This window comes from Macaca thibetana, chromosome 2 (assembly GCF_024542745.1).
Source record: "Macaca thibetana thibetana isolate TM-01 chromosome 2, ASM2454274v1, whole genome shotgun sequence".
NCBI classification, from domain to species: Eukaryota; Metazoa; Chordata; class Mammalia; order Primates; family Cercopithecidae; genus Macaca; species Macaca thibetana.
Genome location: NC_065579.1, coordinates 86,698,039 through 86,721,113, shown reverse-complemented (window position 1 = coordinate 86,721,113; position 23,075 = coordinate 86,698,039). Strand labels below are relative to the sequence as shown.

Sequence of the window (23,075 nt, the reverse complement as noted above, 5' to 3'; positions counted from 1 at the left end):
AGATGAACTTTCCACGTATAATTATGGAACTATTCTGGTTTTCAGTTTTCATAGGCTTACAATATACACAGTATATCTTTTGATGTCAACCTATTTATATCTTTATATGTAAACTATATTTCTTCTAGGCAGCATGTAGTTGGGTCTGGCTCTTTTATCCAATCTGACAATCTCTGACTTCATTAGACTGTTTGATGCATTTACATTTCATGTAATTTTTGGTCAAATTTAGGACCACCATTTTGCTATTTGTTTTCTATTTGTGTCATTTGGTTTTCTGTTTCGCTGTTCTTCCTTTCTAGCTGTTTACAGTGTTTATCAAACATTTTAATATTCAGTTGCTCTAACTTACTAGCTATAAATCCTTGCCTTATTGTTTTTAATGGAAGCTCCAGAGATGAGAATATGCATCTTCACCTTATTGTAATTTATTTATAGATGCTACTGTATTACTTCATGTAAAATGTAGGACCTTTGTAACAGTTCATTTACAGCCCCTCATCATCTTTTGTGCTCTGTTTATATAAGAGAAAAAGAAAGCTTAAAATTAATCATTTGAGTTCATCTGGCACCATAAGAAGTTAAAGAGGAACAATGAGACCCAACCTGAGAAGAAACAGAGGAAATTAAGAAGATGTGAGCTGAAGCCAATGGAAAAGAGAAAAAAAATACACAAAATTAAAGCCGAAAGTTGGTTCTTTGAAAAACATGAATAAAGTGTCTTTTTTTTATTTTTTGAGAAAGAGTCTCGCTCTGTCACCCAGGCTGGAGTTCAGTGGTGCGATCTCGCCTCACTGTAACCTCAGCCTCCTGGGTTCAAGCAATTCTCCTGCCTCAGCCTCCCAAGCAGCTGGAACTACAGGCGCACACCACCACAGCCAGCTAATTTTGCATATTTAGTAGAGACAGGGTTTTGCCATGTTGGCCAGGTTGGTCTTGAACTCCTGACCTCAAGTGATCCGCCCACCTCGGCCTCCCAAGGTGCTGGGATTACAGGTGTGTGCCATGAATGAGTGTCTTTCTGTGCTTGCTTGCATCACTTAACATAATGATCTTCGGTTACATCCATGTTGCTGCTAATGACATGATTTCATTCTTCTTATGGCCAAACAGTATTCCATTGTGTAGGTATGTATACATTTTTTTATCCATCCATCTGCTGATGAACTGTTAGATTGAATCCTTATCTTTGTTATTATGAATAGTGCTGCAATAAACATGCAAGTGCAGATATTCCTTTGATATACTGATTTCTCTTCCTTTGGATAAAACCCAGTAGTGGGATTGTTGGACCATATGGTAATTATGTTTTTAGTTTTCGGAGACATCTCCAGACTGTTTTCCACAGTGGCTAGCCTAACTGACATGCCCACCAACACATATAAGAGTTTCCTTTTCTCCATATCCTTGCCAGCATCTATTGTTTATTTTTTTATTTTTGTCTTTTTAATAACAGCCATTCTGGCTGGCAAGATGACATCTCATCGTGGTTTTGATACACTTTTGTTTTTTGTTTTGTTTTTGAGATGGAGTCTCGCGCTCTGTTGCCCAGGCTGGAGTGCATGGCATGATCTCAGCTCACTGCAACCTCTGCCTCCTGGGTTCAAGCAATTCTCCTGCCTCAGCCTCCTGAGTAGCTGGGACTACAGGCACACGCCACCATACCCGGCTGATTTTTGTATTTTTAGTAGAGACAAAGTTTCACCATGTTGGCCAGGCTGGTCTTGAACTCCTGACCTCAAGTGATCCCCCTGTCTTGGTTTCCCAAAGTGCTGGGATTACAGGTATGAGCCACTGCACTCAGCCTTGAGTTGATTATTTCTTTGGTGAAAGACAGGGATCCAGTTTCATTCTTCTGCATGTAGCTATCCAATTTTCCTAGCACCACTTACTGAAGAGGATGTCCTTTCCCCAGTGTCCTCTGTTGTTTCTGATAAGAACCGGTTATCACTCATATTGTTATTCACTTACATGTGAGGCATTTCTCTTTGGCTCCTTGAAACATTTTCTTTTTCTCTGGATTCTGGTATTTTGACCATCATGTGCTTTGGGGTGGTTTTCTTTGCATTTTTCCTGCTTAGAGTTTACTGATCTTTGTAGTGTAGGCTGAAACTTTTTCCCCAAATTTTAGAAATTTTCAGACATTATTGTTTCAAATATTTTTATTCTGTCCTTTTTTCTCTTTATTTGGGAATCAATTACACATATGCCAAACAGCTTAATATTATCCCACATGGCTCTGAAGCTCTGTTCATTTTTCGTAATCTTTTTTCCTCTCCATTTTTCGACTGAATAATTTGTGTTTTCTTCAAGTTCACTGGTCTGACTGATTCAGTCTGGTGTTGAGCCCACCTAATGATGTTTCCATTTTAGTAATTATGTTTTTCAAGTCAAGAGTTTTCATTTATCTGCTGAGTTTTCCCATATGTTCATTCAAATTTTCCTTTAGGCCCTTGAACATATTTATAATAAATTTATAGTATCTGCTTTAAAGTTCTTGTCTGCTAAACGCAAGATCTGGATCATTTTGGAGAGTTTCTATTGAGTGCTTTTTCTCTTATGGATGAAATACATTTTCTTCACCTTCTGCTTATTTTTTATTGCAGACTGGACTTTATAAATAATACATTCTAGACAGTCTGTATTCTTTTATGTTCCTCAGAAGAGTGCTAATTTTTATTCCAGTAGGCAGTTAATTTCACCTGGTTCAACAAACTATATCTCCAATGCAATGAGCAGCAGTAAAATTCTCTGTTGAGTTCTTTGTCTCCTTTGCACATGCATAGTTCTAGCAGTCAGCCAAGGACTTGGGCAGAATTTATGTGCAGTTTTTAGAGTTAATTCCCTTCTGTAGCTTACCTCTCATTGCTTACAGAAGGGAATTAATGCTAATCCCCTTACATTATTTTCCCCTAACTTTCCAGCTGCTCTTCCAGCTATTAACCTTGTCCTCTGATACTTCTATCCAGTAAAGTTCAGACTTTTTGATGTTCCAAGCAGCACATAAACTGGGGAGTGTCCTCAGGCAAAAAGCTACACTCTAAAATTTTCCCCCTTGCTGCTATCATCTTTCAGGATTACACTCCCTGCCCATTTCTATTTGATTCAGGTTTGTCTCCAATGTTTTCAAATAGTTGTTTATTTAAAAATTTTTTTTTCAGTTTTAGAACTGTAATCTGCAGAAGCGTTAGTCTGATTGTTTCCACCATTTATTCAATAGTATTTATTTTAAAAGTCATACTATAGAGCATCTACTATATGCTCAATACTGTGCAAAATGTTACTTGTATGTAAAAATATAAGAAACGATCACTGTCCCCAAGGTTATCATCCTGTTTACTTAATATATATATTTTTATATAAATATTTTATACCAAATGAATAAAAAATGTATAGTTATAATTACATATAAATAAATGAAAACAGTTTTCTTACTTTTCTACTGCAGATCGTTTCTGTGATTTGCTCTTGTAATTTAATGCCATCTTAGTTTCCATTCCAGTGTATATAGCAACACCTGTAAAATAAAACAAAATTGTCTCAAAATAATCCTCTAGCATGTTTCACAAGAAATAAATATATTTACCAGCATGAAAGCTTTTAGTGTACTGCCTGACAGTTGTTATAATTTTGCTTTTCTTTAAGTGTTTGCAGAGTTTTAAAAGGCTTTCTGAGACCAATTTTGGGAAGCCCCAGTCAACTGGCTAAATGGGGGAGGGCATGGATCTTGTTCCTGAGTTATGACAGACATCTGAATGAAAAATGTATTACTTGAATTGGAATTGATAGAGGAAAGGAATCTGGAAAGATAAAAGTGTCAGGGAAGGCCATTACAAATGGAGTAGTGTTAACAAAGACAGATATGGAAAACCTCACTTCCTGTTAGGTTGGGTCAATGGATTGTGGCCACAGTGTGAAAAGCCCTGAATGCTGGAATCGGGGGTCTAGACATTATTCCATAAGCATCGGCAAGATAATATGGAGGTCTATCAGAGTAAATCAAGTAAGCACACGGAAAGTGCTATTTAAAAAATGTGTGCCTACTGAATGACTTTGAGATGAGCAAAGATGATGGTAGTAATGGGACTAAAACTGGACAACAAATGGAATTAGGTGAGACCAGCTTATAAAAAAACTTTGCACCTAGACCTTGGTTTGAATTCTAGCTCTGCCACTTATTAGTTCTACATCCTCGGGTAAGTAATTTCTGTGTCTCAATCTTCCCATCTTTAAATGGGAAAAAATACCTCATAGAATTGTGAGGTCTGTATGACAAATTAACAAAATGCCTAACAACTGAGAGATGATCAATAAATGTTCATTCCCACCCCTAAATAGCACAATTTGAAAAGCAATATAGAACCTTTCATGTCCTCTTCCTAAATACTTGTCCTGGAAGTTTTATCTTGACTTATTCCTTAAAGGCAGGCTATTACAACTCAAATAGAGATTATAGAAATGTGGTAAAATAGCCAGAATGATACAATAGGGAGAGGTGGTACTGAGATAAAACAACAGAAGACAGACCCATCTAAAGGCATTCAAATCCACATTTTCTTTTAAGAGTGTACAAAATTTGGACCCCATTCATTATGGTTTACTTTAAAGTAAACAGGAGTGACGAAGTTACTACTAGAAAGATGTGTTGGCCAGGTGTGGTGGCTCACGCCTGTAATCCCACCACTTTGGGAGGCCACAGCAGGAGGATCACTTGAGGTCAGGAGTTCAAGACCAACCTGGCCAACACGGTCTACTAAAAATACAAAAATCAGCCGGGCATGGTGGCACACGCCTGTAATCTCAGCTACTTGAGAGGCTGAAGTACAGTGGCACGGTCTCAGCTCACTGCAACCCCCATTTCCCGGGCTCAAGCAATTCTCCTGCCTTAGCCTCCCAAGTAGCTGGGATTATAGGCGTGTGCCACCACACCCTGTTAATTTTTTTGTATTTTTAGTAGAGATGGGGTTTCACCATGTTGGCCAGGCTGTTATCAAACTCCTGACCTCAAATGATCCGCCCACTTCGGTCTCCCAAAGTGCTGGGATTACAGTTGTGAGCCACCCCACCCAGCCTAATATTTCCTTTAAGAATGTGGATTGGTTTTGTGATTTTAAAAAGTATTTTCCATTGTACTGAATGGTATTCTTGACTTTTTAAAAAATATTGCAGGAAGCTTAATTAATGATCATTTAAAATGGCTATGAATAGTCCAAGTGCATGTACTAGATAGAACCTAACCATTCCCCAACCTTTCCATACTTGACTCTTTTCATTGTTTTGCTATTACAAATACTGTATGGTACCTTATTACAAATAAAATTCACCAATTCAAAATCTAGTGGTTGAATAGTTCATTACTTTCTCTTCTTTGATGCAATTTGCTAACTTGTCTTCCAGGACACTCCCGTCTCTTGGTTTACCTCCTACCTCACTATTCCCTCTGTCTCAGTCTCCTTTGCTAGTTTTTCCTCTTGTCCCAGACTTCTTTCTTTTAGAGTGCCCCAGGACTTGCACTGTTTCCTTCCCTACCTATACCTTTCACTATCTACCCTCACTCCCTTGGTGATCTCACCCAACCTCCTGGCTTTAAAGACTAGCTACGTGCTGCTGACTGTTGGATTTATTTCTCTATCCCAGACTTCTTTCCCAAACTTCAGCTGCCTGTTCCACAGTTCCACCTGGATATTTAGTAGAAATCTCAAATTAATAAGCTGAAAACGAAACTGCTAATCTTCCTGAAAGGAAGCTTTTCTACCAGCGGTCTTTCTCATCTCAGTTGATACAGTCCATCCTTCCAATAGCTCAGGCCAGAAACCTTGGAATCAGCCATGACTTCTCACATCTCCTCTCCCTTCACCTTTCTTCACCTCCTTACTCACATCTCACCCCAACCCATCAGAATATTCTGAAGGCTTACCTTCAAAATACATCCAAAATCTGACCATCTTTTCCTAGTTTTGTCTGAACCAGTACCATCTCCTGCCTGGATTACTGCTATTTTATAGTTGGTTCTCACAAAAGCAGTCATAGTGTTCCTTTTTTAATATAAGTCAGATCATGTGACTCTTCTGCTCAAACCCTGTACTGGCTCACTGTGTCACTTAGAGTCAAAGCCCATATCTCTATAACCATCTCTAAGATCTGCCCCCATCCCCCATCCTCGACCTTTCTTCTCTGCCCTGTTTGCTATCCTTCACCCTCTAGCTCATCCTCCACATACACTGACCTCCTTACTTTTCCTTGAACATACCATGTCTACTCCCACCTGGTCACTAGACCTAGCCCTTGTCTGATGCTTGAGTAACACCTTCAAGTCTGCTTAAATCACCTCCTCAGTGAGGCCTACCTTAACTACTTAGTACTGCTCCCTGATCCTTCTTACTCTGTTCTGCTTTTCTGTTTTCACAATACATAATATTTTCTAGTACACTATGTAAAATTTACTTTTATATTATGTTCCTTGCTTACCATCTCTCCCACTAGAATGTAAACTGTAGAGCAGGCATCTTTGTGTATTTGTTCACTGATGGATCTCAAGCACCTAGAACAATATCTGTCATCTTGCAGGCCTTACTGTTTATTTGTTGACAGTTGATAGAGTAAACGTTCTTGTATACCCTTTGATTGAATTACGGGTTGAATATCCCTAATCCACAAACTCAAAATCCAAAGTGCTCCAGATTCTTGCCATTTTGAAAACATTTTTTATTCATTACCTCATCATAGCTGGAGTAGAGATAGCAAGAATTCTAAATTTTTTAAAGCTTAAGGACCGATAAGTATTTTAAAATAATTTATAGCAAGAATATTGGACCATTAATATATACAAATGGTTGATTTTTGTTTCATATATAAGAATGGTTCAGGCCGGGTGCAGTGGCTCATGCCTGTAATCCCAGCACTTTGGGAGGCCACGGCGGGAGGATCACTTGAGGTCAGGAGTTCAAGACCAACCTGGCCAACATGGTCTACTAAAAATACAAAAATCAGCCGGGCATGGTGGCACACGCCTGTATCTCAGCTACCTGAGAGGCTGAGGCAGGAGGATTGCTTGAACCCGGGAGGCAGAGGTTGCAATGAGCCGACACCGTGTAACTATACTCCAGCCTGGGCAACAGAGTAAGACCTTGTCTCAAAAAAAAAAAAAAAAAAAAAAAAAAGTTTTAAAGTACAGTGTTATATTAGAGGATCTAAAAGCCCTGAAGGTTTACTCTAGTTTCTGCTATTAGAACATTCTTATGGATTTATTTTTAATTGTGGAAAAATATACATATTTACCAATTTAAAGTGTATAATTCAGTGGCACTTAGTACATTTATAATTTTGAGAATATTTTCATCACCCCCAAAGAAAACCCTGTACCCATTAAGCAAACATTCCCCATTCTCCTCTACTCCCCAGCCCCTGGAAACCACTAATCTGTTTTCAGTCTCTATGAATTTGCCTATTCTGGGTATTTCAAATAAATGGAATCACACAACATGTGGCCTTTTATGTCTGGCTTCTTTCATTTAACATAATATTTTCAAGGTTCATCCATATTGTAGCATGCATTAATACTTCATTCCTTTTTATAGCTGAATAATATTCCATTATATGGATATACTATATTTTGCTTATTCATTCATTATCTAATGAACATTGGGCTGTTTCCAACCTTTGGCTATCATCATTAGTGCTGCTATGAACATTCTTGTACGAGTTTTTGTTTGAACACTCATTTTCAGTTACTTTGGGTATACATGTAGTGTGGGATCACTGAGTCATATAATTCTATGTTTAACTTTTTGAAGAACTGCCAAAACTATTTTTCAAGGCAGCTGCAACGTTTTACATTCCCATCAGCAATGTACAAGGGTTCCAATTTCTCCACGTCCTCACCAACACTTGCTATTTTCTGCTTGGTCTTTTTTCCTCGATATATGGACTTCTTTATCAGAGAGTCTAACACTGAGAGGTAAGATATAGTACAGGTAACAGAAAAAGAGCAAATGAGAAAGAAGATCTCACAAGCTGCAGACAGTCAGTGGGTAACACAGTAGGCCAAGATACTAAGGGCCATTCCTGAAATGTGAGGAGTTAGCTAACAGCTAAAGGTTATCATCAACTTCACAATTTGCTTATAGTTGACTCAGAGTGTACTATATTAATTTAGATCTCCAAGGCAAGAGCAGTACTTATTCATCCTTTTGATCCAGTCAGTGTATGTTCGAATAGTACCTAGTATATATTCAGATATCAATAAGAAATTTGAATGAATATATGAATGAATAAATCTGCAGTTATTAATCCAATCTAATAATCATAATGAAATTACAGAAGTGGTTTACTGTACCATGATGCCAGATTATATTGGTTCTCACTCACCATTACTAGAAGTGTTATATAAATTATCCGCCCTCAGTTTCACAAGTATCCATAAAGATAACGTAAGAGCATGGTTCTAGTCTACTATTAAAAAACAGGGATCATCAACAGAACAAAAGTATAATACATGACTACTTTAATACAAACTTTATAAGAAAATTGTCATAAATATAATTAATAAATTATCTAACCAAAAGACCACAAACATTGTACTTTTAGAAGTACTTCATATAAAGCATTAACACAAATCAATCATTTAAAATGTTTAAATATGTACAAACCAAAAATTTCTTTTGTGTTTTTTAATCTGGCTCCACGAAGCAGGAGACTCTCTGGACCCAGAGGTCTAGGAAAAAAAGAAAATAACCATAAAGCACTGAATATATTAAAAATTCAATTCGATTCTAAAATGGTGTCTTCAGCAGAAGGTACTTAAGCTATAGCTATAATACTGCTTTCATAAAAAAACGAAATCCCAGCTACTATAAAGCTTCCTAGGGGCCGGGCACGGTGGCTCAAGCCTGTAATGCTAGCACTTTGGGAGGCTGAGGTGGGCGGATTGCCTGAGCTCAGGAGTTCGAGACCAGCCTGGGCAACATGGAGAAACCCTGTCTTTACTAGAATACAAAAGAAATTAGCCAGGCGTGGCGGCGTGCGCCTGTAGTCCCAGTTACTCAGGAGGCTAAGGCAGGGGAATTTTTTGAACCCTGGAGGCAGAGGTTGCAGTGAGCCGAGATTGCGCCACTGCACTCCAGCCTTGGCGAGAGAGCGAGATTCCATCTCTACAAAAAAAAGAAAAAGAAAAAGAAAAAAAGCTGCCTAGGCCAATCTGATGTTAGTTACTGTAACAACCTGCTTTAAGATTAGTGGCTCAGAAAAATGATTATGCATGTAAATACAGTCACAAAGCCACTAGTTTCAAAATTTTTAAACATAAAATTCAGCAAAATCAAAGAGTAAGCAGTGATTTAAAAATGTGTGGCAGAAGATGAAATTTTAAAATTTTAAAGCAAAGTTAATAAACAGCTTTGAAAGGGAAAATAATTAGAACACAACGTAAACATAAATTGTAGTATGATTTGCATATAAATGCATGAGTTCTGCACAATTAAAATTATACTGAATTATAAAACACAATGTACAAGGTATGTTAGTACTTTTTCTAGGCAAGATTGCACAGTATAACTTGACTACTTGCATTGCATACTTCTTGAAGCCCAGGTCTTCTTGCTGTTTGAATTTCTCTCCATAAAGGAGATATAAAACGACAAGGAATAACTAGAAAGGAAATTGATCTTCTTAGTGATAGCAAAATAAGAATCTTCTATGGATAAGTTAAAAAGCCATTATTTTGTTGCTATTCCTTATACTTTTCTGAAATATCCATACACAGCTATACAAACCAAACAGAATCTGAACCATTTATGAAGATACCTGCAAACCCAAACACTGTAAAAAACTGCAATGAAGCAAGGAGAACCAATACAGTCATATTCGGAGTATACTCCATGGATAGTCCAAAATCAATGTGAAAACTATTTTAGGGGCTATAAAATAGTTCTTTTTCACTCAGTGGTGCCTCTAACAATAAACAGAAATACTTTTAGCTCACATTGGCATGTAAAATTGGGATACAATGACAACTTCAGATTAAAATATAACTCATCAGTTCAGTCAGGTTGTTTTAGTAGAGAACATCGTTCATTTTTTTCAACCATTCTAGGGGCTGAAGTAATGTAACTGCTATTTTCCTTCACATATTAATGCAATTCAGACTATGTATCCAAACATTTCTCACTATTTCCCTAAAAAAATCAAAATAAACCTAGTCATAGTTATTCAGCAGGGATCCTACACATACAAAGGTCTTGCTGCAGAGTTTACTGAACATGCTCCTATGTTAATGCTTATTAAAAATATGAATCAATGTGGAATGTATGGTATTTTTGCTGACTTGTCTTGAGGATTTCATTTAAAAATGCTCATCTCTTTCTGTTAGTGACTTATTTCATGCAGCCAGTACAAACTGAACATGTCCCCAGAAAAGAGGTAGAAAGTCAAATATGATTAGAAACTCAAGAGCTGATTCCAAGACTGATTCCAAATTAGGTTTACGCTCATGAGTAACAATGTAATCATATCCCATCAGCATATCTTTGAACTGACACAAAGCTTTTCATTTAGGAGCCAGAAATTAACCCAAATACTGAGGGAAAACAATCTGAAACAACCAAACAAGAAAAAAAAAAAAAAATCAGAAAAGTAAGTAAGCCATTCTGGATTGACCAGTAAACACTCCAGCTTGCACTGAATGATTCTGAAGTGAAGAAGAGCATAGCATTTATACTTGTTAAACATTATATAAAACATTTTTCATATTCTAGACTTACTAAGCATCGTGGGTTTAAATGCATGAGGAGTGAATAAAAGCAGCTATGTTTCCTTTTAATATTACTACTTAGTATTATTAGAAAAAGAAATACAAAAACACAAATAATTTTACTAAACTATTTTGATATCATTTCATGGGATTCGTTTCATCCTCACTTGCTACTGCCACAAATTACTAGCAGATGAAATGTGAAGTGTTTTAAATTAACCCTTTCCTGGAAAAGTTTGGGTATTAATGGAGAAAAGGAGAAATAACAGATGAGGGTAAATGAATGAATAAATGGGTTACAAGTTGAGGGAAATCTCACATTACATTAACACCTTGAAGGAGGCTCAGAGCAAAAGATTACATTCTCTCTTAGCTCAATAATACCAGATGCCTGAAAGAGTGAAGCTGTATATTTGCTGAGACCATTGCTGCTTTTGGAATCTGAGAAGATTGATAAGAAGCCTGCAAACCTGAGTGACCTTACTCTGGGAGATACTTATCCACTATGATGGACTGGACTAATTATTAACAACTGAATGGGATTCTAGTAATGTGGCAGTATCTTCTGAATTATATTATTCTTTTGATGTAAGGGATTTGTGTTTGAAAACCAGGGGATGGCCTGTGACATTATGATATATACATTAGTTTTCATCCATGGTCTCTGGCTCATAACTCCCACAGCCCTTGTTACAGTCTTTTGTTATAATGTTGGGTGTGCTCGGCCTCAGGGGCAGGTTTTTGACCTTCTCCTGCCCCCATTTCACCCCAAGATAGGACTCTACTCTTCCCCCACCTTTCTAATTGTAAGTCTTAAGGCCCTCCCCAGAGAGGGTCCTACTGGGGTAAAGAAAGCTGATGTCATGAAGCTTCCATAAAAAACCAAGAGAAGTGGGTTGGGAGGGCTTCCAGAAGTTTCTGGAGAGTTGCATACCCAGGAAGAGCAGGGAAGCTCCACAACCCTTCCCCAATACCTGGCCCTGAGCAACTCTTTACCTGTATGCTTTGTTTACATTTAGTGGTTTATTATAAAGGATATGATAAACCAATCAGAAGAAAAAGCAAGCAGTGCTGGGTTGACCACTAAACACTCTAGCTTGCACTGAATGATTCTGAAGTGATATAATAAACCACTAAATATAAACAAAACAAAACAAACAAAAAACAACAAAATCAACCCTTTCCCATGATGGGCTGCTTATTTACATAATCTCCCTTTGGAACTTCTAGTCCCTCCCCCAAACAGTTCCCACTTAAAGGTAATTAGATAACAAAAATTCTTACCTTACAATTTCTTCCATTTGTTGGGTTATGATCATTCGTCCCATGAATCTACCAAAAAATTCACCATATTACAAAATTATATAATATCACTTATGATATCAATGGCTGGTTTTTTGCACCATTCTTTTTCTTCTTTTTTTTTTTGAGACGGAGTCTCGCTCTGTCGCCCAGGCTGGAGTGCAGTGGCGCGATCTCGGCTCACTGCAAGCTCTGCCTTGCGGGTTCACGCCATTCTCCTGCCTCAGTCTCCTGAGTAGCTGGGACTACAGGCGCCCACCACCACGCCCGGCTAATTTTTTGTATTTTTAGTAGAAACAGAGTTTCACCATGTTAGCCAGGATGGTCTCAATCTCCTGACCTCGTGATCTGCCCACCTCGGTCTCCCAAAGTGCTGGGATTATAGGCATGAGCCACTGCACCCGGCCTGAACCATTCTTATATATGAAACAAAAATCAACCATTTGTATATATTAATGGTCCAATATTCTTGCTATAAATTATTTTAAAATACTTATCGGTCCTTAAGCTTTAAAAAATTTAGAATTCTTGCTATCTCTACTCCAGCTATGATGAGGTAATGAATAAAAAATGTTTTCAAAATGGCAAGAATCTGGAGCACTTTGGATTTTGAGTTTGTGGATTAGGGATATTCAACCCGTAATTCAATCAAAGGGTATACAAGAACGTTTACTCTATCAACTGTCAACAAATAAACAGTAAGGCCTGCAAGATGACAGATATTGTTCTAGGTGCTTGAGATCCATCAGTGAACAAATACACAAAGATGCCTGCTCTACAGTTTACATTCTAGTGGGAGAGATGGTAAGCAAGGAACATAATAAAAAAGTAAATTTTACATAGTGTACTAGAAAATATTATGTATTGTGAAAACAGAAAAGCAGAACAGAGTAAGAAGGATCAGGGAGCAGTACTAAGTAGTTAAGGTAGGCCTCACTGAGGAGGTGATTTAAGCAGACTTGAAGGTGTTACTCAAGCATCAGACAAGGGCTAGGTCTAGTGACCAGGTGGGAGTAGACATGGTATGTTCAAGGAAAAGTAAGGAGGTCAGTGTATGTGGAGGATGAGCTAGAGGGTGAAGGATAGCAAACAGGGCAGAGAAGAAAGGTCGAGGATGGGGGATGGGGGCAGATCTTAGAGATGGTTATAGAGATATGGGCTTTGACTCTAAGTGACACAGTGAGCCAGTACAGGGTTTGAGCAGAAGAGTCACATGATCTGACTTATATTAAAAAAGGAACACTATGACTGCTTTTGTGAGAACCAACTATAAAATAGCAGTAATCCAGGCAGGAGATGGTACTGGTTCAGACAAAACTAGGAAAAGATGGTAAGATTTTGGATGTATTTTGAAGGTAAGCCTTCAGAATGTTCTGATGGGTTGGGGTGAGATGTGAGTAAGGAGGTGAAGAAAGGTGAAGGGAGAGGAGATGTGAGAAGTCATGGCTGATTCCAAGGTTTCTGGCCTGAGCTATTGGAAGGATGGACTGTATCAACTGAGATGAGAAAGACCGCTGGTAGAAAAGCTTCCTTTCAGGAAGATTAGCAGTTTCGTTTTCAGCTTATTAATTTGAGATTTCTACTAAATATCCAGGTGGAACTGTGGAACAGGCAGCTGAAGTTTGGGAAAGAAGTCTGGGATAGAGAAATAAATCCAACAGTCAGCAGCACGTAGCTAGTCTTTAAAGCCAGGAGGTTGGGTGAGATCACCAAGGGAGTGAGGGTAGATAGTGAAAGGTATAGGTAGGGAAGGAAACAGTGCAAGTCCTGGGGCACTCTAAAAGAAAGAAGTCTGGGACAAGAGGAAAAACTAGCAAAGGAGACTGAGACAGAGGGAATAGTGAGGTAGGAGGTAAACCAAGAGACGGGAGTGTCCTGGAAGACAAGTTAGCAAATTGCATCAAAGAAGAGAAAGTAATGAACTATTCAACCACTAGATTTTGAATTGGTGAATTTTATTTGTAATAAGGTACCATACAGTATTTGTAATAGCAAAACAATGAAAAGAGTCAAGTATGGAAAGGTTGGGGAATGGTTAGGTTCTATCTAGTACATGCACTTGGACTATTCATAGCCATTTTAAATGATCATTAATTAAGCTTCCTGCAATATTTTTTAAAAAGTCAAGAATACCATTCAGTACAATGGAAAATACTTTTTAAAATCACAAAACCAATCCACATTCTTAAAGGAAATATTAGGCTGGGTGGGGTGGCTCACAACTGTAATCCCAGCACTTTGGGAGACCGAAGTGGGCGGATCATTTGAGGTCAGGAGTTTGATAACAGCCTGGCCAACATGGTGAAACCCCATCTCTACTAAAAATACAAAAAAATTAACAGGGTGTGGTGGCACACGCCTATAATCCCAGCTACTTGGGAGGCTAAGGCAGGAGAATTGCTTGAGCCCGGGAAATGGGGGTTGCAGTGAGCTGAGACCGTGCCACTGTACTTCAGCCTGGGCAACAGAGCGAGACTCTGTTTCAAAAATAAATAAAAATAAAGAAGTATTTAAAAATATGGAAAAGAAAAAGATGATTAAAAATCAGCAGAAATCCTACCACGAGAATATTACTAAATTTTCATCTACAATTCCTCCAGGTTTTTCTTTCTGTAGCTATCAATTATTCTACCTTGTCACCTAATTACCTATTTAGTATATATATACACACATTAATTTATTTTTAAACATTTAGGTTCAGTGGTACATGTGCAGGTTTGTTATACAGGTAAACTTGTGTCACAGAGGTTTGTTTTACAGATTATTTTGTCACTCAGGTACTAAGCCTAGTACCCAACAGTTATTTTTTCTGCTCTTCTCCCTCCTCATATCCTCCATCCTCCAGTAGGCCCCAGTATGTGTTGTTCCCTTGTGTCCATGTGTTCTCGTCGGTTAGCTCCCACTTATAAGTGAGGACATGCAGTATTTGGTTTTCTGTTCCTGCGTTAGTTTGCTAAGGATAATGGCCTCCAGCTCTATCCATGTTCCTGCAAAAGATGTGATCTCTTTCTTTTTTGTGCCTACATAGTATCCTATGGTGTATATTTACCGCATTTTCCTTATCCAATCTGCCACTGACAGGCATTTAGGTTGATTCCATGTCTTTGCTATTGCACACACATTATTTTTACATAACTGGGATCATATGAGAGGCCCAACTTTGTATCTTATTTCATTTAATATTATATTTCAGTATGTACCTATATCATTCAATTCTTAAAAAAGATTTTAAATATCTATATATATACCTATCTAATCATTTTCGTACTTGGACATTTAAAATGTTTGCAGTATTTCACATGTAATATATATGAATATATATATAACATATAGCACATATATGTGTTACAAGTACATAATAAAATGAAAGATATAATTTTATATAAATAGTCTCTAACTCCTATGAGTTCCTCAAGGAGGGAAACTATTCCTATTCATCTTATTCACCTATCACAATGAGCACACAGATTTAGCTAAACAGTAATTTGTTAAATGAATGAATGAATAAAAATGGCAATCAAAGATTTTAAATAGTGATATAATTACGAGTTTTCTTTCTATTATAAAAGCCTGTTGCAATGATTACATTTTACTTATATTTAAAACAAAACATATACTTCCAATAAGAGAAACTGCTTATTTAAAAATTTTTTTCAAACTTTCTCCCCATATTCCAAGATAATGTAAAAACCATATACCAAAGCATTAGTTACACTTAATCTCATATTGATCTTATGCTTGCTTAGTTCTTAGTTGTCCATTTTCTGGTTTTTAATAATTTTTAAATAATTTGCCATTGCCTCAGACCAGGATATAGCAGCAATATAGAAATTTTAAAATTCTTCATCCTTCACAGTTAAATATGTCTTACAGTCAATCAAGTGCTTTTTAAGCATATGATTCCAAAGTTTTTAGTTAATTGGCAAATTCTACACTGCATTTGACTTTGATGAAAGTATACAATTTTTATAACATCACATAGAGAAAACCTCCATTATAAAGATGGATCCAAAAAAAAGATACCTAAGAAGTTTGGAAAAGCCAACGGCTAAAGACTTTAGAAACATTTCAACCAACAGGGGGCGATATATAATATGACAAGAAGCTGAGGGTGATTTTTACGAAGTGGTTGTAATTTATAGTCTACCACCATTTATTGAGTAAAAATGAACTTAGTTTATTATTTAATTTTTTAGTAATAAAAAATTGTTTCCATTCCACAGCCCACATATAACTGGCAGGATTACTGAAGATGATCACTGAAGGTATACAACTGAAGATGATCACTGAAGGTATACAACACTGTATTTAGCAAACCGTAATGTTAAAAGAAGTTAGTTCCTCTGTTCCTTTCTCTCCTTTCAGAAACAAGATCTTTAAAAATCTAACAAACTAGAAAAACAGATTTTTTATTTTGTGTTCATTGTGATAGATAAGACGAATAGTAGCTTCTGTCTTTGAGAAACTCATAGCTGTTAAATATAATATTTATAGAAAATTATTTTTTACTTCATTATGTGCTACATATAAGTAAAATATTGAAAACTTTATAAGGTTCTAATTTAAAAGTAGTGTCCTCTAATTTAAAAGTAGTATCCTCTATAGTAGTAAAAACAAAGACATAGTCCCTGGCTTCATGGAGCTTACCAAAAAAATCATTATTTTCTTCTAAGAAAATAATCTTATGTCTACTATAACTACTGTTATAGCTACAAAGTGAGCATGACAGTTCAAAGCAAAATAGAAGGTAATGTGAAGAAACTTGTGAATAAAAACTCTGGCTTTGAACTATTATCCTTTGCTTAGAATTCTAGCAATTTCTGCTCTTAGTTTTTTTTCACCATTAATTGCATCCCCCACCAACCCACCCCACAAATATTGTCTCCAATTAGCTAAAGATTTCATTTTATGTTTATGGTTATTTAAAAATGAGGTCTGTAAGTAGGACTTAAAATAAGTATACTGAACATCACACCATACCTGTATAAGTCTGCTTCTGGTTGCTGGCATTCTATTACAGCTACTAGAGTGTCCAAATTGGCAACTGTTTGTAATAATGCTGTTTCTGGAACTGCCAGATGTGTCTGAAAAAAATGAATAAAATTGTAGAGTTTTCAGATCCAAATGGGACCTTTGATATCAGTTATTTCAAATCTCTTTTGTAGGTAAAGTAATGGCACACTGTACTTGAGATCACTCAGCTAGACAACAGAAGAGAAAGAAACATGTAAAATAAACAAGGGGCAAAGGCAGCTATCATTCTCTGTCCACAGAGGCCATCTGCACATAAGGAAATTAAGTCTGTGTGCATAGTCACTATTACTTTATCATAAGTAATTTAATAGGAAAAATTGTGAATTTTCACCTTTGATTACACTCTGAAAACAGAAAATAAAAATTTGCCCCTTATCTTTTAAAAGTACCACAAATAGTAAAAGATTGTATTTTTCCTAAAAACACTTTATTTTTAACTTGGATTAAACCCATGTGAGGCTACCCTTGAAATAAAGATATAACATCAATTCTTTCTTAAAATCTTTTAATTTTTGAAATAGTAATTTTAAAAACTTCCCCTTAATCTAGTCAAACTTTACTACTTTAACCAAAGGAAAGTATAATTATAATTCAAAGACATTTTGTTCACCAAGAGCAATACTCAAACATATGCAAGCAAACCTTCAGGTTAGTTTCTCCATCCAAACTAGCAGTTGTAACGTGACAGGAACCATCAAGTCGATCTGAGGACAGAAGCACCAAGTCTGCAGGAAAAATTTCATCTTTGGCTATTCGAACAATATCACCCACCTATAAAGAATTTTGGGGAAGAGTGAATTTATAAATTTTAAAAGGCAAGGACTTACTTTTATTGGGCTCTAAATAAGCAGCCTATCACAGTATTTTAGCATAGGAAAGTAGGCTTTTAATTAAAACGTAATATCAAGATTAGAATTATGTCCTGTGATATCAAGATAAAACTGATTTCCATCATTTACCAGATGCATACCCGAATGTTTTTGGATCTAGTTTTTACAAGGCCACCACTTCGAACAACATAAACAGGAGCTCCATTTACTTCATTATCTGAGTTATGCCGTAACCAATCTTCATATCCCTGTAAATATCCAAAGGGTAAAAAATAATTTTTCAGTATAATTTGAAGATACTTTTATCAAACAAGAAAAAATCTTCCCTAAAACACTACATTCCAGAATCATATTAGGCTATTTGGCTGCATATGCTCATAGGTATTTGACATTTGTTCCTACTGGAAACACTTGGTTCTTTTTTGTTATATACATTTTCCTGGCTTTCAAAGGACCTCTAGTTATTTCTTCCTTTTTTTTTTGAGACGGAGTCTCGCTCTGTTGCCCAGGCTGGAGTGTGGAGTGGTGTGATCTCAGCTCACTGCAAGCTCCGCGTCCCAGGTTCATGCTATTCTCCTACCTCAGCCTCCCGAGTAGCTGGGACTACAACCACCGGCCACCATGCCCAGCTAATTTTTTGTATTTTTAGGACAGACGGGGTTTCACTGTGTTAGCCAGGATGGTCTCGATCTCCTGACCTCGTGATCCGCCTGCCTCGGCCTCCCAAAGTACTGGGATTACAGGCGTGAGCCACCACGCCTGGCCTATTTCTTCTAAATGTCCTTATGGAGGCTCCTTCTATGTCACCTTTATGGATCCTTTTCTCACATTTCTCTTTCGCACTAAGAGATTTCTTCTATCCCTGTGTCTTCAAATAGTATAAATATGCTGGTAATTCCGAAATGTGTATCTCCAGCTATATATCTCTTTTGAACTCCAAACTTGAATATCTAATTGCTTTATTAATATATCTCAATTTTATTGTCTCATAAATGTCTTAAACATATTCAGAACCAAACAGATGATGTCCTGAACATGTGCTGCATGTCCAGTGTTTCCCATCTTGACAAATGACATCACCATCTACCAAGCTGTTCTTGCCAGAAATCTGGGGAGTCATTCTTGACTCCTAACCTTTTCCTAACATCTACTCAATCACTAAATTCTATTGTTTCTATGTATAAATGATATTTTAATCATAAAGCATAAATTCACAGAGCGTTACAGACAATAAGTAGAAAAAAATGAGCAGATTTTTGGAACCAAGATTGTGTTCTTTTACTTTCTTAAACAGTAGACTGACAGAATTATAATAAGTACAGTTGACCCTTGAATAACACAGGTTTGAACTGCACAGGTCCACTCATACATGGACTGTTTTCACTAAAAGTTATACTGAGTGTTCCTAAATTATCTTCCTCCCTATCCACCTCCTCCACCTCTTGTGCCTCTGCCACCCAGAGACAGAAAGACCCACCTCTCCTCTTCCTCCTCAGTCAACTCAATGTGAAGACAAGGATGAAGACCTCAAAGAAGATCCATTTCCACTTCATGAATAGTAAATATATTGTCTTTTTTATGATCCTCTTAATAACATGTTCTTTTCTCTAGTTGACTTTAAGAATACAGTATATAATACATATAACATACAAAATATGTGATAAACTACTGTTATGATATTGGTAAGGCTTCCGACGAACAACAGACTATCAGTAGTTAAGTTTTGGGAGAGTCAAAAGTTATACATGAATCTTCAATTGCACAAGGGGTTCCCCTAACCCCTGCACTGTTCAAGGGTCAACTGTGCTTAACAAAAATACGTTAGCCTGTATGGATCATTATTAGGAAGGAAACAGACACAGGCATTTCACAAAGAATATTTTGATTAAATATTAAGGAATGGTGATGTTTTTCAAATGGAAAAGACTTCTTGTGCCATTTTACAAAAATTCAAGAACTCAAGAGATACAGGACAAGTATAGATAATGGAATGATATCTAAGAGAGAGTAATAAGTGAATAAAAAGATAAGGTACAGAACAGGTTTTGTTCTCCGTTACCATTTGTGAAAAGATATGCTTGCCTATGTGAACACTTTGTATAGGTAATCTGGACTAACTTACAAATAATTGCTCCCTGGGTAGGAGAACTAGAAGACTGGGGATTAGGAGTCTAAGATTTACTATATGCTATTTTGTGCTGTTTCCCTTAAAAAAATGTGCATCTATTATTTTTAAAATATTAAGAAATTATAAAATAAAAAGCAAAATATGAAAGACTATTTTGAAGGTATACTGTTTTCAGGTGGAAACCTTGTGGGAAAGTACTCTTAAGACACCTAAATTATGTTGGCCGTATTTAAGTTGCAGTATGTCATTTTAGAGAAATTTAATTGAGAGTCAAAATATTTTTTCTGAAACTGTCAAAAGCACACTTTCCTTTACAGTCAGATGACACTAATAGCAGAGCAATAATTCAAACATTATCTTTTTTTAATACAAGCTCATAAATTCTAATCCATCCTACACATTACTGCCAGATTAATCTTCCCAAAGCATTGTCTTGATTCACTATCCTGCTCAAAACCCCTTCAGTGATTCTCAATGCTTACAGCAAAGCACCTTCTGGCTTCCTTAATTTAGAACCAAACTACACTTCTATTATCTTGTAGTACTTTCCTAAATACGATCAAACATTAGTTTGACTTACAATTCCCCAAAATAGGTCTTGCCTCTTCTTGCACTTGGGTCTTTGCCCAGGTCGTTCATTTCTACCTCATCTTCTTCATCAACTGTCATTTTACCCATATTCCTAAACTCATCTTAATAATATTTCCTCCATGAGAATTCATATTTTCATCTATTTGTCAGCAATTTGCATTTATTTTCTTGGAGATGATCTATGCCTTTTCACTTATTTATGTTGAAGAGAAAGGTATGTGCTCTTGGTAAAATATCTTTTAAAATTAAGATCAGCTGGGCATGGTGACTCACGCCTATTATTACATCACTTTGCGAAGCTGAAGCGAGAGAACCGCTTGAGCCCAAAAGTTGGAGGCCAGACCAAGCAACATGGTGAAACCCCGTCTCTACAAAAAAATACAAAAATTAGCTGACTGAGGTGGAAGGATCACCTGAGCCTGGGAGGTCAAGGCTGCAATGAGCTGTGATTGCACTACTGTTCTCCAGCCTGGACAACAGAATGAGACTCTGTCTCCAAAAAAATAAATAAATAAATAAAATTAAGGGCACAGGCCCTTTGTTATACATAACACAAATGTTTCAGTTTCCTTTTAATATTATTCAGACTTTTTTTAAACACTCACATTTTATTTTTCCTATATGATTTCTTTCCTTGCTTACAACAGTAGATTAACTGATTAATTCCCAAATTGAAAATGAGATAACATTTCATCTGTATTTACTTCTACTACTTCTGTAGTTACATTAATAATCCAAATGTATTTTATTTTGCTATATGGGTATGAAGTATGAATCCAACTATTTTTTCTAAATATTCAAATGATTATCACATCACAATTTATTGTCCGATATTTTACCCAGATTTGAAGTATGACCCTTAACATGAACAAATTCTTAAATTTATGTAAAAATAATATTTCCTCCACAAAATCATCTCTGATCATCCAGATGAAAATGAAGTGTTCCCTTCCTCCTCTAAATAGCTAGCCTCAGCTCCCTGGATTTTACTACTACTCTACGGAACCATAATTTTTTTTTTTAAATTTATTTTTTATTATTATTAGACTAAGTTCTAGGGTACATGTGCATAATGTGCAGGTTTATTATTTTTATATTTGGTCTTACCTTCCTATTTCATGGGTTTTAGAATCACGGAGGGCAAAGACTTATTTCCTAAAGCACTATATCTTGCATTACACAACTGGAGAGAAGACTTAATATGTAAATACAGTTGGGAGAACCTAAAAGCAAACAAACAACTGACAACCTCATTCATATTATAGTGTAAGTAATTGATAATGGAGCCTTTTCCTATTTTGATAGAAGTACAAAGGGAAAAGGTAGACTAAAAGGGGAGAAGACAAGAAAGAAAGGTTGGAACATGGTAACTTTCACTTTTACAATTTTTCCAAAATTTGTTCTATTGATCTATAGCATTAAATAGATACATAAATCTGAACAAGGTATGGAAGTATTCTGTGTATTTATTAAATGAGAAAAAGTTAGGAATAGATGTTGCAAAAGAGAAAACCCTGAGTCTCAAAATTTTGTTTTAAGTTAAGGAGAAAATCTTTGTGGATCAAATTTTCTCTCTGAAAACTGTATGACCAGCAAAGCATCTTCTGGCTTACAGCAAAAGCATCTTCTGGATTCCTTTTTTTTTTTTTTTTTTTTGAGACAGGGTGTTACTCTGTCAACCAGGTGGGAGTGCAGTGACATAATCATGGCTCACTGCAGCCTCCACCTCCTGGGCTCAAGCGTTCCTCCCGCCTCAGCCCACCGAGTAGCTGGGACCACAGGTATGTGCCACCACACCCTAATTTTTGAACTACATAATTTTTACTCACAAATGTTCACACCAGAAGTATATACCCTGCTCTCTATAAACATATCTTTTTTGAATTGTATTTCCTTTAAATATCACCAAACTCTACAAAGATAATAATTAAGAAATCTATTTCATATATAAATTGATTTCTACATATACAATACTTGTTTTTGGATGCTTTCTAGCTCTGTCAAGGGAACAACATATTTTAATGATGTTAATCATCCCATGAGTCACCAGGTACCTGAAATATAACAGAGTGGCTAATTCAGTTTAATTTTACTACATACCAGACACATTTGCTGCTTTCTCACGGAAATTATTTTCACAACAATAAATGTTCTTTGGAGTGGAAATATTTAGCAATTTCTAAATGACTTGGAGGAAAATAAAAAGAGAAAGTATCTCATACCTGCTTTATGGCTGTTACTGTTATCACAAAGAATAATGGAAGTCCACTGGTAATTGGACTGGTAGGTGTATCAATCATAAGCTAGATTTATAAAAAAGAATAGAGAATATTATATTTTTATATTGTGCACATCATACTATTAACATGTAAAATTTCACATTACACAGCGAGTATACTTTAGTTGACAATTTTACAACTTCACTTTGTTGGCTATTACGTGG

At 36.4% G+C, this 23,075-nt stretch overlaps 1 protein-coding gene across 7 annotated transcripts in view; it reads right to left on the bottom strand.

Moving 5' to 3' along the window:
- Window positions 1-23,075, bottom strand: part of ATP11B (ATPase phospholipid transporting 11B (putative)) — a 135,468-nt gene that overhangs the window by 72,894 nt on the left and 39,499 nt on the right. For 6 of the 7 annotated variants that reach the window (XM_050780099.1, XM_050780100.1, XM_050780101.1 and 3 more), the window contains 7 exons: window positions 22,855-22,935; window positions 18,054-18,161; window positions 17,726-17,854; window positions 17,030-17,133; window positions 12,032-12,079; window positions 8,649-8,713; window positions 3,436-3,517 (listed from right to left, as the gene is read on the bottom strand). In XM_050780099.1, coding sequence (XP_050636056.1) covers window positions 3,436-3,517; window positions 8,649-8,713; window positions 12,032-12,079; window positions 17,030-17,133; window positions 17,726-17,854; window positions 18,054-18,161; window positions 22,855-22,935 — 617 coding nt within the window. Of the gene's footprint in view, window positions 1-3,435; window positions 3,518-8,648; window positions 8,714-9,565; window positions 9,646-12,031; window positions 12,080-17,029; window positions 17,134-17,725; window positions 17,855-18,053; window positions 18,162-22,854; window positions 22,936-23,075 lie in introns of those variants that run through there. The other variant, XM_050780105.1, reaches the window with a different exon arrangement.